The sequence below is a fragment of the Typha angustifolia genome, chromosome 14 (genome assembly GCF_048772165.1).
Source record: "Typha angustifolia cultivar Huaian chromosome 14, ASM4877216v1, whole genome shotgun sequence".
NCBI classification, from domain to species: domain Eukaryota; kingdom Viridiplantae; phylum Streptophyta; class Magnoliopsida; order Poales; family Typhaceae; genus Typha; species Typha angustifolia.
In genome coordinates, this window is record NC_133252.1 from 2,105,960 (window position 1) to 2,119,113 (window position 13,154).

General features: G+C 37.2%; 2 protein-coding genes and 1 long non-coding RNA gene across 5 annotated transcripts; all 3 read left to right on the forward strand.

The window, feature by feature from the left end:
• Positions 1–173: 173 nt before the first annotated feature.
• Positions 174–4,148, forward strand: LOC140776480 (pentatricopeptide repeat-containing protein At3g62890-like). Of its 3 annotated transcripts, none has more exons than XM_073120206.1 (4): positions 174–2,840; positions 2,938–3,009; positions 3,243–3,497; positions 3,780–4,148. In XM_073120206.1, the coding sequence occupies exon 1, from the start codon at positions 264–266 to the stop codon at positions 2,652–2,654; it is 2,391 nt and encodes a 796-aa protein (XP_072976307.1). In that variant the 5' UTR covers positions 174–263; the 3' UTR covers positions 2,655–2,840; positions 2,938–3,009; positions 3,243–3,497; positions 3,780–4,148. The 3 variants fall into 3 exon arrangements, with proteins under 3 accessions (XP_072976307.1, XP_072976306.1, XP_072976304.1); XM_073120205.1 differs by having other exon boundaries at positions 3,290–3,510; XM_073120203.1 differs by having other exon boundaries at positions 3,290–3,497.
• Positions 4,149–4,395: 247 nt separating this feature from the next.
• On the forward strand, positions 4,396–5,907 carry LOC140775638 (pentatricopeptide repeat-containing protein At1g59720, chloroplastic/mitochondrial-like). Its single transcript, XM_073119021.1, has one exon. It carries the CDS (start codon positions 4,396–4,398, stop codon positions 5,905–5,907), a length of 1,512 nt encoding a protein of 503 aa, XP_072975122.1.
• A 2,002-nt stretch (positions 5,908–7,909) lies between these two features.
• LOC140776467 (uncharacterized) lies at positions 7,910–8,997 on the forward strand. Its single transcript, XR_012106889.1, has 3 exons — positions 7,910–8,100; positions 8,279–8,348; positions 8,432–8,997. It is a non-coding gene; the product is annotated as an uncharacterized lncRNA (long non-coding RNA).
• The last annotated feature ends 4,157 nt before the right edge of the window (positions 8,998–13,154 follow it).

Consider the following 13,154-nt stretch of genomic DNA (forward strand, 5'->3'; position numbering starts at 1 on the left):
ATGATTTTAAATAATTATTATGGAAAATTAAATTGTTAAGTGATTTTGTGATGGTTCGGCTCAATTATTTGACTGGATTGATAACTCAATAATATAATTAATTTATAATATAATTCAATATATTAACTAAAATTTGATGGAGTATTAATGCGTTTGTAACTGGGATAGCTGGTAAAACTTTAATTTCCTCTCTCAACTCTCGCTTCGCTTCTCTTGTCTTGTCTTTCTCTAATCATGCGAAGAATAGATCGCGTACCACATCTATGAGCCTGGCGAGGAGTGTCCGTTACTGCTCACCGATCAAATCCGCCATTAATCGAAACCTAAGCATCAATCCCTCCATAACCCTCTCCGTCCTCGAATTCCACCTCCAAAAATGCCAAAATCCCGAAAATTTCCTCCAAATCCACGCCCAAATGACCAGCTCCGGCCTCATCAAGGACACCTTCGCCGCAAGCCGCCTCCTTTCTTTCGCCACCAATTCTACCTTCTTCCACCTCGATTACTCTCTTCGTCTCTTCCACCAGATCGAGAATCCAAATGGGTTCATCTGGAATTCCATAATGAGGGCCCACGTGGATCGGAATTGCCCGCATTGTTGCCTTCCTTTGTACAAATCTATGTTGAGAAGTGATTCAGTTGGGGATAATTATACGTATCCGATTTTGTTCCAGGCTTGCTCTGCACGGCTGTCGGCGATTGAAGGAAAGCAGATTCATACTCATATTTCAAAATTGGGTTTTGATTCGGACGTCTATGTGGTGAACACATTGATCAATATGTATTCGGTTTGTGGGAACTTGGGGGACGCAAGGCATTGTTTTGATGAGAGCTCTGTGTTGGATTCTGTTTCATGGAATTCGATTCTGGCAGCGTACGTACAATCTGGCGATGTAAAGGAGGCGGTGAAAATTTTCAGGCAGATGCCGGAACAGAACACGATTGCAGCAAACTCCATGATTGCTTTATTTGCTAAATGTGGTCAGGTTGTTGAGGCACGGAATTTGTTTGATGAAATGCTTCACAGGGATCTTGTCACATGGACTGCGATGATTTCTTGTTATGAGCAGAATGATATGTTTGTTGAGGCTTTGGAGATGTTTTGTAAGATGAGTGGGAAAGAAAAGCTGGTGGATGAAGTCTTGATGATCAGTGTTCTCTCTGCTTGTGCTCAATCGGAAGTGGTTAGACAAGGAGAACTGATGCATGGGTTAATTGTTAGAATTGGCCTTCAGTCCTGTATAAATCTGCAGAATGCTTTAATTCATATGTACACAAGTTGTGGAAACGTTGAAGCTGCACGTAGGCTCTTTGATTCAAGTGTTTATTTGGATCAGGTATCGTGGAACTCTATGATTGCTGGCTACCTAAGGTTTGGGCTTGTAGAAGAGGCTAAGATAATGTTCGACGCAATGCCGAATAAGGATGTTGTCTCTTGGAGCACCATGATTTCTGGCTATGCACAGCATGATTGGTTCTTGGAAACTCTGGAACTATTTAATGAGATGCAAATTAGAGCAGTTAAGCCTGATGAGACTACCCTGGTGAGTGTTATTTCAGCTTGCACTCATTTGTCTGCTCTAGAACAAGGAAAATGGGTTCATACATATATTAAAAAGCATGGATTTAACATCGATGTCTTTCTTGGAACTACTCTTATAGACATGTACATGAAATTTGGGTGCACAGAAACAGCACTGGAGGTTTTTAACATGATGGTAGAAAGGGGAACTTCTACATGGAATGCTGTCATTTTGGGATTGGCTATGAACGGGCTTGTAGAGGAATCTCTAAAGAAATTCTTAGAGATGGAGAGATGTGGAGTAGTTCCAAATGAGATAACTTTTGTGGGAGTTCTGGGAGCTTGCCGACATGCTGGCTTAGTAGATGAGGGACGCTATAATTTTCTATCGATGCAGCAAAAGTACAAAATCATACCGAACAATAAGCACTATGGATGCATGGTTGATCTCCTTGGTCGTGCAGGCTTGCTTAGAGAGGCTGAGGATCTCATTGAGAGCATGCCCTTTTCTCCTGACGTAGCTACTTGGGGTGCTTTGCTTGGTGCTTGCAAGAAACATGGTGCAACGGAGATAGGAGAGAGGGTGGGGAAAAGGCTCATTGAGCTTGAACCCCAGCATGATGGCTTTCATGTGCTGTTATCAAATATATATGCTTCAAAGGGGATGTGGGACAATGTCATGGAGCTCAGGGCCCTGATGAAGCAACGAGGTGTTGCAAAGGTACCAGGTTCTAGCTTGATAGAATCTGATGGCATTGTCCATGAATTCCTCGCAGGTGACAGAACTCATCCTCAGATAACCGAGATTGATAAAATGTTGGGTGAGATGACCAGGAGATTGAAGATGGAAGGCTATCAACCAGACACTGCAGATGTTGCATTTGACATTGAAGAAGAAGAGAAGGAAACTACTCTTTATAGACATAGTGAGAAGCTTGCTATTGCTTTTGGGCTTATCAGTATAAACCCACCTGCTCCTATCAGGATAATGAAAAATTTGCGGATATGTGGTGATTGCCATGCTGCAGCAAAGATAATATCTAGATCTTTTCAGCGAGAAATTATTGTGAGGGATCGTCAACGCTTTCACCACTTCAGGCAAGGTACATGCTCATGTCGAGAGTATTGGTAATCCATGTCAGTGAGCAAATAGAGCTCAAAGTTTCAGCAAATTTCAAGACTGCAAGTGGAATCAAGGAATCTATGTCCTGTTTAAGTTCTTTGATTTACAAGTATGATGCCTTCACGAAATAGCAACTGGCACTTGCAGGTTTCTGAATGCCACTTCCATGAATGTTCTCAGAATTTAGTCATGCTAGTGAGTCATAATGTTATTGAAGACTTCTTTATAAATTAATAAAAAGTATTTGCTGATTGATTTAATGAGAGTTTTTTTTTTTTTTTTTCATTTGCAGAGTGAAAAGTGGCCATATGTTTCTGATCTCAATGAAAGAAGGACACCGTTCAGTGATTAATGATACCTTAAGGTATAGCTCTTAAACATAAATCAGTGATTTAGGTTTATGTTTGTCCTCTGCTTGTTTTGCTTGATAAAATCTACCAATTACATGTTGAAACATGTAATATTCTTGAAAGTGCAAAAAAAAATGTTCTATGCTCTTAGATTCTGTCTTCTGGTAGACGCAAGACATGCCCATATTCATGCCTTGTAGGAGGCGCAAGACATGCCCTTAAGTAACTACTTGTTCATGCCTTGTAGGAAGCGCAAGACATGCCCATAAGTAACTACTTGTTCATGCCTTGCAGGAGGTGCAAGACATGCTTATAAAAACAAGAATTTTCCATGGGAGATTAAAACACAAAAGCTTAAATATACGTGGAAATCTGCTGGTCGTCAAACTATTTTAAAAGGAATTGCAGACGGAAAGGACAATGCTGTAAGCAGTATACTCTGTGGACGCCAGATGATGCGCAGGAAAGAGTGATCTTGTTTGAATAATGGAACTTGTTGCAAGTAAGTACTGTAGGTATGCACTATACCATCCATTCACCGACTTATGAACCTGCAGCATTAATTTTATTCTTCTCATATCACTTTAGTATGAAGTAACAACTACTCTCAATATTTTCATTCTTTCAGTTTTTGTAAGCCTTGTTTTTAGGTTTATGTAAATCATCGGCAAATTATTCTGGAAAGAGATCTTGAAGGCACTTATTAATTAATATAAGTTATATCAATGCTGACATAAACTGTGGCTGTTATTCCACTTACGATTTTGGATTTACAATTTTCTAGGTGTTCCAAGGGCTGCAAAAACCAGTTTAGGAGATGCTATTGTACCAAGAACCAATGCAGAAGTAGACAATATCAATGCTTTACCATCCGCGAATGTGATCCTGATCTTTGCAGGAATTTTGGTGTAGGTGATTGATTATACGGCTACTGAAACTACTTTCCAGAATCCAGACAATTTCTTTCTAGAATGATGGTCTGTTATCATATGAAAGATTGCAGGCATACTTTTGGGCAATATGAACATCACTTCCAATATCTAGAGGCCTGTGTAGTGATGAGGGTTGATGTTTGCTGTGCTCATGCTTCAGTGCATATTCCCTTGTAAACAATACAAATATTAATGTGAGCAGATATTGATCTTCCATTTAATGGTGGGCAATTAAAATGTTAACTATTTTGTGACAGGAACCTAACTGGTCAAACAAGGGGATTTATTAGTTAGTAATTTGGCATTTCTTATATTTGATGTAAGATTAGCAACTACCACCCACCTCTCCTTACTCTCTTCAAATTATGCGAAACATACTTTCACTGCTTTGAAGAGACTTTCTTTTGAAATACCAATTAAAAGCTATTTTCTGACTACTTGCATCATTTGCTTCCTTTGTCTCAAGCCATGACCACAGCAGTACATAGAATTCACTTCAAGGCCATCTCCCAACTCAACATCCATCCCCTTCTAATCCAAACCTCCAACATCCACCACCCACCCACCCAATCCATTGCTGCAGCACCACTTAACCTAAACCATCCCATCCTCTCCAAACTTGAGTCCTGCCCAAACCTATCCCAGTTCAATCAAATCCATGCACAAATCACCATTTCTGGTCTATTCAACAATGTCTTTGCCGCCAGCCGTTTGCTAAAATGCTGCACTGACACCTTGAACCCTCCAAATCTTCCTCTTGGCCAACTAATCTTCTCTCAAATCCAAAACCCAGATGTCTTCTCTTACAACTTAGTCATTAAGGCCTTCTCTTTGAGTTGCCACCCACTCAAGTCACTCTCTTTGTATCGAGAATTGCTTAACCGTGGCCTTAGTCCTAATGAGTACACCTTTTGCTTCTTACTCGACTGCTGCTCTCGTGGGATAGCTTTATGGGAGGGTAGGCAAGTCCATGCCCACCTCAAAAAGCATGGGTTAGACACAAAACTCCACTCCGGCACGTCTTTATTGCACATGCATGGGGACTGTGGAGCTCTCACGGATGCACTTAGATCGTTCGAGGAAATCCCTGTGAGAAGCGATGTCTCGTGGGGTGCAGTGATTGATGCGTGTGTTAATCATGGAGAGGTGGGTAATGGATTAAGGTTGTTCAAAGAGATGAGGAGTTTGGATCTCGAACCAAATAATGCGACGCTGGTTAGTGTCCTTTCTGCTTGCGCCGAGCTAGGGGATGTGACCGTTGGCCGAGCGGTGCACGCATACGTTGCAGTGAGGGGATCAGTGCTTAACATCACTCTTGGGACAAGCCTTGTTGATATGTATGCAAAGAGCGGTGCAATTGATATGGCTATGGCGGTGTTCTCAGCGATGCATGTCAGGACAGTGGCTTCATGGAATTGCCTTATACATGGTATGGCCATAAATGGCCAAGGAGATAAAGCTATAACCTTGTTTGAAATGATGCAGCATGACGATGACATCAACCCGAATGGCACAACTTTTCTCAGCGTCCTCCATGCATGTAGTCATTCAGGGCTAGTAGAAGATGGCATCAAGTTATTCGCAGAAATGAGCGAATCTTATAAGATTGTTCCAACAATAGAACATTATGGATGCATGGTTGATCTTTATGGGAGGGCAGGGAGGATCTCAGAGGCTATGGACCTTATTAGTTCAATGCCCATGAGACCTGATATTGGCATATGGGGTGCACTGGCTGTTGCATGCAAAGCTCATGGGTGTAGAGACTTGGGAGAGTTAATGGCAGCAAAAATCATCAAGATGGCACCTTATGATATATGTGGGTACCTATTCTTATCTGATACTTATGCAAATGAAAGCCGTTGGGTTGATGTAATTGGCCTGAGGAAAATGATGAGAGAAATGGATATCAGAAAGGCAGCTGGGTATAGCTCTGTGGCCAACTACTCCTTTCAGCAAGAAAGCACTCTGCTACTCTAGTACAGTTTCCAATAGAGCTGGGTATAGCTCCATCGGAGACGTAGAGATGAAGCTGCGGAAATGCAAATAAGACTTCGCCTCATGCCGGCGGTGGCAATTGTTTGCGCTGCTGGTCGTAGCCAGGCGACGACATCTCGGAGGGGCATTTCGTTGAACAGTTGATGTGCGAACGCAATGGAGCATTGCTGACACTAAAAATGATTGGGCTTTTTGCTCGAATACCTAATGGGCCTTTTTGGTCATCATGCAATCACTATTGTAATGGCATAATATATTGAAGGGTTACTCGTAACTCGTGCCATCGTCTTTTCCATTTCTTGATGAATAAAATAACCAAATATAGAGATTAATGATACCTAATACTCTTATTATCAAGTTAATTGTACTATTTTACCCTCAGTGCAGCATATTCTCAGGAAAAAAAAGAAAAGAAAAGAAGCGGGGCAGTTTTGGGATAAGATAAAAGAGTGGGGTGGATAGTTAAGGGGCTTGGTGTTGTGTCTTATGAAAGGTCTCCATCACCGTATGTTTGAGAGCAAAGGAAAGCTCCAAAATGGGCATAAATGTTATGCAGAGGGATCCATCCATTCTTTGGGAAGTGAGAAGTTGCACCAAGAACAAGGAGGAGCTGTGAATTATTATTATTATTATTATTTTTATTTATTTATTTATTGAACAAGTAAAATTTGTGCAATATGAATGCATGCATGCATGCAGTGATACGGCCCTGTAATCAATCTCAGTTTTTATGGCATTTTGTCTCTTTTGTTCTAAAAGTTGCTTAAATTTGAAGCCCATAGGAGGACTCCTCCCCATTTGGCACTTAAATTATATTCCAATACTAAATCCTATAGTTTACTAAGAGGTCCACCGTAGGTCCTTCTGCCACGTAATCTCCCACGTCAGCTAAGTGGTGGGATCGAGGTGGGCCCAGTCCCAGCTTTGACCAGTCTCTTCTTGAAGACCTCGTTTCTTCTTCTCTTCCTCTCTCTCTCTCATGCATATTGCTTGCCTTTCTATTCCCAATACCCAGTATAAATACTCAATTTTCGTGCTCAACTCTCGTGCATGCCCATTGCCCACCTCTCTCTCTCTCTCTCTCTCTCTCTATATATATATATAATATAATATATATATAGGTTTATGAACGGGAACCACGAGTCGTTGTGCTTAACGCTTGACCCTGTTTAGAGAGCTCTTTTAATTAAGAATACCACGACGCACACCAACACTTTACAAATACTTTTTAAATTTAATATAATAAATTTATTCTCTTTTAAAGTTTGGCGGAGACCGAATCATAGACAGAGTGATGAATCCCAACATTATCTGTGTAACGTGGCAAATTTAGAGTTACAAATAGCTTAAAAAGAATTAAATGTATTTTACTGTCTGTATATTACCTTGTTATACTTTGTTTTATTATATGTGCACTTTTAAGTTTTGAATTAGTTGTAACTATTAAGTTTTTTTTGTCCGATTTAACGATGTTTGTGCATATTTATTTGAACAAAAATCATTTTATGAAAGGAGTAGTAATACTCAGAAGGTCAAAGTGATCATTTTAGCTCAAAGTAGGGGGTAAAATGCATTTTACCTCGTGTTTTTTTTTTATTTTTTTTTTGGGGGATAAAATTATAATTATTTTGCCTCGTGTATTGCTTTGCGGCAGCTGCTAAAGTACGCGTGTAAGCAGAAGTCAGCGTCTCAAACAGCGAACAGCCACTAAGCGGAGCGATCCTCTGCAGACGCGTTTGCAGGAATTTGCTCCACCCATGAAGACTACGAAGTTTAAACATTCGCTCCCCTAGGTTGGCACCTGGCACCTGGCACCTGGAATGCGGCAAACTTTCATGCAGTCAAAGCAAAAGCCGAAGTCCCAAACTCAACCCCGTATCCCTGAAACCCTAATCCTAACCCTAGAAATGGACCACTATTCCAAACAATTTCATACCCCCTTTAATACTACTATATGTTGTAAGTGTTAGACCCCCCCCCCCACTCCTCTGAACTCCCCCCCTCTTCCTATATCTCAAAAGATTTCCTCCTCTGATGCTTCTGACTTCATATCTTTAGGCTCTTCTGCAACCCATCTGTCCTCTTCTCTCCTCCCTATATCACAAGCATCCATCATAAGGCTCCTTTTCCTTTCCTTTCCTTTCGCCTCTCTCTCTCTCTCTCTCCTCTTATCAGGTGATCGTTGTTTTATATAGCTTATATTTGAAGTGGGTTTTATTATATGCATCTTATACCTGAGCTGAGATAGGGTTCATGGCATGGGGATGAGATTTCTTGTGTGGATGGGGTGGATTGCATTTTATCTTATACCTTGTGTTTGTTCCTATCTTTTGTCTTCTCTTCTCTCTTGCAGGCCCTCTATATGTGGGATGGAAGATGTTAAGAAACTTCATCTCCTCTACCCAAGGTGCAATACACACATGGTAAGTGTTATACTTTTGGAAGTAGGAATAGTTTGGTAACTTTATACTATTGCTCATCTTTCCCTCCCTCTTTTTATTCTCAGCTTCCTGTCAGTTTTGGAGAATCAACCATGTTGAATGGATTCGTGACTGCTGCAAGCTTTGCAAGAACTTGGGCCAATGATCAAGAGGAGTTCATCGTCTTCCATGGTACAAAGTCACCTACTCGAGTAATAGCTCATGTCTTTTCTTGCTAGTCTTGACACGGTGCTATCCTAATTGAGCTTTCTCCTCAACCGTCGTCCTTATCTCTTTTTCGCACTCTAGTACTTTCTATTCCTTCTGATCTCCATGAGAGTCTTCTTGACCTTGTAAGACCTTTTCTTGACCTTGTAAGACCCTATTCATTGGTGATCATTCTCGCTACTTTTCTCAACTAAACTCCCTCTCTAAATCTCGCACACCGAGTTCTTCGTCCTAACTCTTGTTCCCAGCTTCTATCTATCCCTTCTGAGCTATTATTTCTATGAGTACCATCCACCCGAAATAATAAGATCAGTTCTTCATTTAGATTCTCTTATTTTTTCTTATTATAATTTGGGATGTAAACTTTTAGCTTCATCAAAGAATGCCAATAAAGCAAAATGAGCCTTGCGGGCCATGCATTTCATTTGTTTTTGTATGTTGATGGATGATATGACAGTGAAATATTCTTCTCGTGACCCATAGTATCATGGTTGGAAATTGTCCTGTAGTAATTTGTTCTTTTTGGTTATAAGCTGCAATGCAAAAGTTTTATGTACCTTCACCTTGGATGTGATATCAATATATCATTGTCTGCAATTTGCCGCCCCCCCCCCTTGTCCTTACTTACATAACTCATTTCTTTCTCATAACCATATTATATATAAATATATAATATCCCTTTTCCTATTAGAATGATAGAAAACTCAAAAACTTATAATGAGAAGAAGAATTGTCTATATATAGACTTGTATAACTAGATGGCGAGTTCTCTGTGAATAGCAACCTCTTTCCTATTTCTTTTTCTAATATGATTTGGTATGGTGCAATAATATTTAGGTCTTTAATCTTTCAGATATTAGTTTAGACAATTAAGTCACTCCTTTTACATGATTGAGCTTAACTTATGTTGCCGACACTTCTGTTCTTCTAACTCCTAACCTCTCAATTAGAAAGGTAAACACAAATAATTTGTGTTAGAGATTGGGCCGAAACATCTATCGATTAAAAAAAAAAACAAAGATATATAGTGAAAAAGATCTTTAAAATCACACACACATCAAGATGTACTACAAAATAATATGGAAAAAGATAATACAAGCAATCTCTATTCCTCTATCACCATCGAGCAGGAGAGAAAAGAAAAGGACAACTATCACCATTTATCCCCCCCCATTAATTAATCTGTATAGGTTTTAGGACACTACATCATAGATATCTAGTATCAATCTTTGAGAAACATCAAATAAAGCAGGAGAAGATAAAACTCCTCCAGGTAAGAGTTGCCATGGCCCATTTAATGCCCACATATGGGTGGGAGTATGACTTAAAGGCTACTTTTATGATTGCCATGCATTTGTGTGTCTTCTACTCTTTAGATTTGTTCCTTTGTTCTGCTTGTCTACCTACCCATTGTTATTATTATTTATGCTAAGCTTTTTAGAACACGTTTGCTTTATGTCATGCATTTATGATGATGTCCACCACCTTCCTCTGTCTCCTGTCAAGCTTCTCTGCTGCAGCTTGAATGGTTGTTTCAGTTGATTTTGATTTGGATTTGGATTCGGTTTCTATAGCTTTTTAATGCTTCCCTTCTCCCTTCTCCCTTCTGCCTGCCTGAGAGTTTTAAATGACTGCATTCAGGTTACTGCAACCATTTGAAGACTATATCATCTCCATCAAATCCTACGATGGAGATGGTCAAATTTATGAGAAACACCCTACTTTTATTTTATTTTATTTTATTTTATCTGATGAGTTAAACTTTATTTATTTTTTAATAATAGAGTAGTCAGTCAATAGCTATCTATATTATGAGTTACCGAACGATAAATATCTATATAAAATAATAATAATTAAAAGTAAAAATAGGGTGTAAAGGATAAGTTTCCCTTGATAATTAATACTTCTGAGATTTATTCTTTGTTTGCAGGCCCAATCAATAGCATGATTAACTTTAATTACAAAATATACGAGTAATAAATTTTATACTTCGTAAAATTATGGATTAAATTAATGATATCATCAACAAGATAATCCGCTACTCGAGAAGGTTGAAAGAGTCCATTGAGCATATTGACAAGCAACTCAGAATGTGACAGATTGATTTGGTGAAGAAGGATCTCTATTCTAATAATAAATAAGAATTATGAGGTAATATATTGTCTACTAAAAAAGTGAGTTGAACTATTCGTATTGAGGAAGACATCGTTGAATGGATAACAATTCTTCAAATATAAATTCTCTTGATGAAGTCGAAATATTTGAAGGGTTTTATTTTCCTACTGACTCTTTAATTTTGTTACCTAATAAATTCAAACATGGTATAGTCTAATTAAATTATTATTTATTTATTTTTTAGAATTTTTTTTATCTAAACCGACGCATTTTTATCTTTATTATCGTTCACATCATATTATATAGATATTTATTATTCGACCCATATATTTTATTTAAAACACCCTAATTAATTTTACTCCAACATAGAATTGGAAATATTTTTATTATTTTATAATACTTAAAATACTTCTCATTTGACTTTATTTATTTCTTTTCATCTTAATCTGAGATAAATTTACTCAGGGATATTAAGGTTATTTTTTTTATATATTTATTTTAACTCATCTATATCGTAACTAATTGTTAAGAAAATTGAATGATAAATGCCTCTAGTTCTTTATCTTAATCTAAGAAACTTACTCAAGAGTATTAAGGTCATTTTTATCTTAATTTAAGAAACTTACTTGAGTATTAATTAAAGATTAACCATTTTTTATAAATTTTCCTTATTTTATTATATCTCTAGTTTGGATAAGTTATATATATATATATTCATCTAACCTCCATATTTCTCATCTCAATGCCTTAAAATATCACTATTTTTCAAACAAAGGAATAAAAAAAAAGAAATCTCAAAACTTTGTTTGACTAATTCCATGCCACAAAACAAGCATCGCCTCAAATAAAGTTTATTGTTGGTCAAATGAAGGAGCATAACATCAATTAGTCTCTACTTAACTGCTCTTAATTTGCTTTGCCCCACATCACCCATTATAATATATTAGAGGCTAACTAATGTATAATTTTTCTATTAATTATTTCTCCATAAGGAAGTGATAAGATTCTTTTAAGTACAACATGGTTTTGTTCCTCAAGTCAAGTATTCTAAAAATAGTATCTTTATGGGCCTAAACCAAGTGGCAATAAATTTTGCATGGCTTCTGGCCCATCAACATGATTATAGCTTTGTTTCATGAGTCATGGCCTATGCTCTCTACGTGGATTCATGTTTGTTTATAGACGAAAGACAAGAGTGGTTTGTTGTAGGGCAGCAGAGTTATGAATCATAGGTACCAACTTAATTATCACATGTAACATTGGATATATATATATATATATCTATCAACACATCAATCACAAGCTTACAGTAACCATAATCACGCATTTATACTCTCGGATATCGATTTCAAATACGACTAGGGTCATTAGATGCTCACGATAAATGCATTGAAATGCATATCTAACAACTAACCATATTAAAATCTAACCCTAAAACCTTCGTTTAATATATTAGATTGCTACGTAAAGAAAAACATTATCACCTTGTCTTACTTTTATTGTGGTTTTAGAGCGCAGTTAATTCTTGTTTTCTACGTAAATAAAAGAGTAAAGTTTAGCTTGACAATATTACTTTCCAATATTTGCATCTCATTAAGTTTATAATTACTAGGTCCAATCTCATGGGATATATGACTTGGACTTTTCCTCCTTTTATTATGAGTAGGAGGTGATTTAGGAATCTCCTCATGCACTATGACAGCTTTGAAGAAAACGAAAGCTAACAAATATGCAATAAATATCTGTCGAATTAGTAACAGTATGCTGTAGGTACTAGTCAGCCATCTCTACTAGTTGCTGAGAAAAATAATAATATCAAATATTTATAAATATTATGTCATGGGACCCATTTTAGTTATATAAATAAATTGACACATTTTCTTTCGACCACTTAGAGTTTCATACGACTCTTACAATATATTACTAGGTTGGCAATCATGCCATTTTATGTAAAAATTGAAGGGGTTTCTTTAACCATAATTGTCATTAACTTTTTTTAATCAAAATTATCGTCACGGTTAGTTTTTTTTAATGAAATATAATATTCATATAGTATTCCTAACGTTATGAGATATAATACTTTACAATATAAAATATTGCTGACTTGTTTTTTGTTATAAAAGATAAGATTTTCTATTCTTCTACTATAATATTGGATAATATTAGATTGGATAAATTATAGTTTATCCTCTTGATTCGGTTTGATTCATAGTAATATCATGTCACACCATACGTGGATAAGCTACACGACATGTTAGATATATTTTAAGCAATTTAAGGGTAAAAGAGTCTTTTGATGATCTAAGTTTTGTTTTAATTATAATATTTTTGAATGAGATTAATAATTTTGGTTATATTTATAATATTTTGAACCTTTCAAGGCAATTATGCAAGGAAAAAAAGAAAAAGAAAAGGCAATCGAGCAAAACTAGTAATATATAGAGAAGCTCGCTCTTCCAACCCATC

Coding starts and splice junctions, on each gene's coding strand:
- LOC140776480 (XM_073120206.1), top strand. CDS start 264: ATGAGCCTGGCGAGGAGTGTCCGTTACTGCTCACCGATCAAATCCGCC.
- LOC140775638 (XM_073119021.1), top strand. CDS start 4,396: ATGACCACAGCAGTACATAGAATTCACTTCAAGGCCATCTCCCAACTC.